The sequence below is a fragment of the Eulemur rufifrons genome, chromosome 4 (genome assembly GCF_041146395.1).
Source record: "Eulemur rufifrons isolate Redbay chromosome 4, OSU_ERuf_1, whole genome shotgun sequence".
NCBI classification, from domain to species: Eukaryota; Metazoa; Chordata; class Mammalia; order Primates; family Lemuridae; genus Eulemur; species Eulemur rufifrons.
Genome location: NC_090986.1, coordinates 2,985,613 through 2,990,960, shown reverse-complemented (window position 1 = coordinate 2,990,960; position 5,348 = coordinate 2,985,613). Strand labels below are relative to the sequence as shown.

At 41.0% G+C, this 5,348-nt stretch overlaps 1 protein-coding gene across 1 annotated transcript; it reads right to left on the bottom strand.

Annotated features, from left to right (window-relative positions):
* Positions 1-2,997: 2,997 nt before the first annotated feature.
* On the bottom strand, positions 2,998-4,665 carry LOC138382898 (olfactory receptor 2W3-like). Its single transcript, XM_069467511.1, has 2 exons — positions 3,746-4,665; positions 2,998-3,124 (listed from the first exon to the last, which is right to left on the bottom strand). The coding sequence occupies exons 1-2, from the start codon at positions 4,663-4,665 to the stop codon at positions 2,998-3,000; spliced, it is 1,047 nt and encodes a 348-aa protein (XP_069323612.1).
* Positions 4,666-5,348: the final 683 nt, after the last annotated feature.

Sequence of the window (5,348 nt, the reverse complement as noted above, 5' to 3'; positions counted from 1 at the left end):
TTGAAAAGATAAACAAAATAGACACACCTCTGGCTAGACCAACCAAGAGCACAAAACTAAAATCTCTAATAACCTCCATTAGGAACATGAAAGGAGAAATCACAACCGACGCTACAGAGATACAAGATATCATCTAGGAAATCTACAAAAATCTTTATGCACACAAACTGGAGAACGTGGAGGAAATGGACAAATTTTTAGAAACACATAGTCTTCCCAGGCTCAACCAGGAAGAAATAGAGTACCTGAACAGACCAATATCAAGAACTGAAATCGAAACAGCAATAAAAAACCTTCCCAAAAAGAAAAGCCCTGGTCCAGATGGGTTCACACCTGAATTTTACCATACATACAAAGAAGAACTGGTGCCCATCCTACATAAACTATTCTCCAATATTGAGAAGGATGGAATTCTCCCCAATACGTTCTACCAAGCCAATATAACATTAATACCAAAACCTGGAAAGGACGCAGCAAAAATAGAGAACTACAGACCAATTTCCCTCATCAATATAGATGCAAAAATTTTCAATAAAATACTAGCAAATCGAATCCAAGTACTTATCAAAAAAGTAATCCACCACGACCAAGTGGGCTTCATCCCAGAGATGCAGGGGTGGTTCAACATACGTAAATCTATAAATGTAATTCACCACATAAATAGAAGCAAAAACAAAAACCATATGATATTCTCATTAGATGCAGAAAAAGCATTTGACAAAATTCAACACCCTTTTATGATAAAAACGGTTAACAAAATAGGCATTGATGGAACCTACCTAAAAATGATACAAGCCATATATGACAAACCCACAGCCAACATCATACTGAATGGGGAAAAACTGAAAGCACTCCCACTTAGAACTGGAACCAGACAGGGCTGCCCATTGTCTCCATTACTTTTCAACATAGTATTGGAAGTCCTTGCGAGAGCTATCAGGCAAGAGAGCAGAATCAAGGGAGTCCAAATAGGGAAGGAAGAGATCAAACTCTCACTTTTTGCTGATGATATGATGTTATATCTGGAAAACCCCCAGGATTCAACCATGAGACTCCTGGAATTGATTAACGAATACAGCAAAGTCTCAGGCTACAAAATTAATATACACAAATCAGAGGCATTTATATATGCCAATAACAGTCAATTGGAAAACCAAATTAAAGACTCAGTACCCTTCAAAATAGCAACAAAGAAAATAAAATATCTAGGTATATATCTAACTAAAGAGGTAAAGGACCTCTATAAGGAAAACTATGAAACACTGAGAAAAGAAATAGCAGAACTTGCAAATAGATGGAAAAATATACCATGCTCGTGGATCGGAAGAATCAACATTGTTAAAATGTCTATACTACCCAAAGTTATCTACAGATTCAATGCAATCCCTATTAAATTACCAACATCATTCTTTACAGACATAGAGAAAATAATTATACACTTTGTATGGAATCAAAGAAGATCCCGTATAGCAAAAGCAATTTTAAGCAACAAAAACAAAATGGGAGGTATTAATTTGCCAGACCTCAAACTATACTACAAGGCCGTGGTTCTTAAAACAGCCTGGTATTGGCACAAGTTCAGGGACACAGACCAGTGGAACACAACAGAAAATCCAAATATAGAACCATCCTCATATAGTCACCTAATATTTGACAAAGCAGGAAAAAATATACTCTGGGGACAAGAATCCCTATTCAATAAATGGTGCTGGGAGAATTGGTTAGCCACTTGTAGAAGACTGAAACAGGACCCACAGCTTTCACCTCTCACAAAAATCAAATCATGGTGGATAACAGACTTAAACCTTAGGCGTGATACAATCAGAATTCTAGTAGAAAATATAGGAAAGACTCTTACAGACATTGGCCTAGGCAAAGAATTTATGAAGAAGACCCCCAAGGCAATCACAGCAGCAACAAAAATAAATGAATGGGACATGATTAAATTAAAAAGCTTCTGCACAGCCAAAGAAACAGTCACGAGAATAAACAGACCACCTACAGAATGGGAAAAAATTTTTGCATACTACACATCAGATAAAGGACTGATAACAAGAATCTATTTAGAACTCAGGAAAATCAGCAAGAAAAAATCAAGCAACCCTATCAAAAAGTGGGCAAAGGACATGAATAGAAACTTCTCGAAAGAAGATATAAGAATGGCTAACAAACATATGAAAAAATGCTCAACATCCCTAATCATCAGAGAAATGCAAATCAAAACCACAATGAGATATCACTTAACTCCAATGAGAGTGGCCTTCATCAAAAAAACCCAAAACAACACATGTTGGCGTGGGTGTGGAGAGACAGGAACACTAATACACTGCTGGTGGGACTGCAAACTAGTGCAACCCCTCTGGAAAGCATTATGGAGGTATCTTAAACAGATTCAAGTAGACCTGCCATTTGACCCAGCAATCCCATTACTGGGCATATACCCAAAGGAAAATAGGTCATTCTGTAACAAAGGCACATGTACCCAAATGTTTATAGCAGCACAATTCACAATAGCAAAGATGTGGAAACAACCCAAATGCCCATCAATACATGATTGGATTAGTAAACTGTGGTATATGTATACCATGGAATATTACTCAGCTATAAGGAATCATGAAGATACGACATCTCTATGGTTCTCCTGGAGAGAGTTGGAACCCATTCTATTAAGTGAAGTATCCCAAGAATGGAAAAACAAGCATCACATGTACTCACCAGCAAATTGGTTTCCCTGATCATCACCTAAATACAAATCTGGGGAAAAAAAATACAATGATCTCATGTGAAAAATCATGGGATACAATTATCAAAGGTCTCGGGGCTCCCCCCAAAATCACAAGGTGTCCTAGCTAATTTCCTTCTTTTTAGAAGTGAAAAACACATAATTCTTCAGTAGGTACAACACTTTTGATCAAGGTAAACTAACTAATTTTACCCCAAGGTCAAGCTATGTACATGGATATCAATCTTTAACTTCAGTAGCTCTGACCCATTTGATCAAGGAACAAAGAAACTACATGCTTTCCACTGGGAGACTGATTGTACATTAACTGAGGCATTGTGGAGAGAAAGGGAGAAGCCCAGTGTTCTAACAGTGGAAGCCTTGAGACCCTTCTCCCGGGCTGACATATGGCAATCTACCTCTACAGCCATGAGAAGTTTTCATGTCAGGCTGCTCTGCAGCTTTTCAGGCATGAGACCCCTTTGGGTCTGAGGTTGGAGCATGCTTTGCTGTACTCCAAGATCACTGATATATGTCCCCCAACTAGGCAGTTAACATCTGCCCTTATTTCAGGCTTCTGCTCAGGCAATTCTTTCACCTCTTTCCTCTCACAGCCTCAGACATGGCATCCCTAAGTCCCAGTGGTCTTAATCCCATCATTTTACTTTTCCAGACTGACTAGAAAACATGGCTTTACGTCTTTAGCTTTTTAGAACAGTACATGAATGACCTAGTTATCTGTGCATCAGCCATGGTCAGCAGACCTTACATTGAGAAGTATTGAATATCAGCATTGAGGTACACGTGCATGATTCTCTCTCTCTCTCTCTCTCTCTCTCACACACACACACACACACACACACGTGTGTGTGCACAATCTAAGAATGGGCCAGAACATTGTGAATAGTTCTGCCCAAATTCTGATGGATGCTGGTGATACATCCCAAGTTTTATAAGGTTATAACATAAGAAAAATTTCCTATTTTTTCCTTTCATTATAATGTCTTTCTTAAAGTTAGATTTCCCAAAATCAATCTTCTCAGTGCCCCCTTCACTTCTTTGTTTCTGAGAGTATAGATGAGAGGATTGAGCAGTGGGGTGACAATGTTGTAAAGGAGGGTGAGAAACTTGCCCTGGTCCCAGGAGGAGCTGGTTCCTGGTTGCATGTACATGTAGATGATGTTTCTGTAGAAAAGTGAGACCATGGTGAGATGGGAGCCACAGGTGTTGAAGGCCTTTTGCTTCCCTGAGGATGACTGGATACTTAACACAGCCCTCACAATGTAGCCATAAGAGACCAAAATAAACACCAAGGGTGACAGCACAATACCCACTGCAAGAATAAAGGCAATGCCTTCGATGGCAGCTGTGTTGACACAAGCCATCTGGATCAGGGCTGGCATCTCACACAGGAAGTGGTCCACCTTGCAGTGCCCACAGTGGGGTAACCACAAGGTCATTGGAGACATAATCAAAGAGTCAGCCACCCCACAGCCCCAGGCCACCGACACTAAGCCCTGGCAGAGGCTGGGATTCATGGTCACCATGTAGCGTAGGGGCCTGCAGACAGCAACAAACTGGTTGTAGGCCATGACAGCCAGGAGCAGACACTCCACACCACCCAGCCCCAGGAACAGGAAGAGATGGAGGGCGCAGCCCACATGGCTGATGGTCTTGTCATGGCCATTAAGGTTGTAGAGCAGCTGGGGGATAGAGCTGGTGGTGAAACTGAGGTCCAGGAAGGAGAGGTGGGTGAGGAAGAAGTACATGGTGGTGTGCAGGTGGGGGTCCCGCCGGGACACCAGGGTGATGGTGGTGTTGCCCATCAGGGTGAGGAGGTAGGCTATCAAGAGGGCCACAAAGAGGATCCTCTCCAGACGGGGGTCGTCAGAGAACCCCACAAGGATGAAATGGTTTGGGGAGTTGTCATTGGTTCCTTCCATCTCTCTGTTGTACCTCAGGAGAATGGAAAATTGAAGGAAAAAAAGTAATTCACAGCCACTCTGCACTCCTATCATACCAACAATATTTGACACTTCTCATGAAAATATGTGTGTGTGTGCATAGCTTAATACATTAATAATAGACAGAATTGGATAGGAAAATTGGGGAGTGAGAAAGTTATTCAAAACAAAACACAAAACCTAAATATTTAAAAAGGAACAAAGATTTTATCCAAAATTAAAAGTAGAAGCATTTTAATGGGAAATAAAAAGTAAATAAAGTAAGTCCACAATGTTCTGGAAACATTTTCATAAAAACAGATATTATTTTTATTATAAAAATATATTCCAAAATTTAAGAAAATATTGGCCGGGCGCGGTGGCTCACGCCTGTAATCCTAGCACTCTGGGAGGCCGAGGTGGGCGGATCGTTTGAGCTCAGGAGTTCGAGTCCAGCCTGAGCAAGAGCGAGACCCCATCTCTACTAAAAATAGAAAGAAATTATATGGACAGCTAAAAATATATATAGAAAAAATTAGCCGGGCATGGTGGCGCATGCTTGTAGTCCCAGCTACTCGGGAGGCTGAGACAGGAGGATCGCTTGAGCTCAGGAGTTTGAGGTTGCTGTGAGCTAGGCTGACGCCACGGCACTCACTCTAGCCTGGGCAACAGAGTGAGACTCT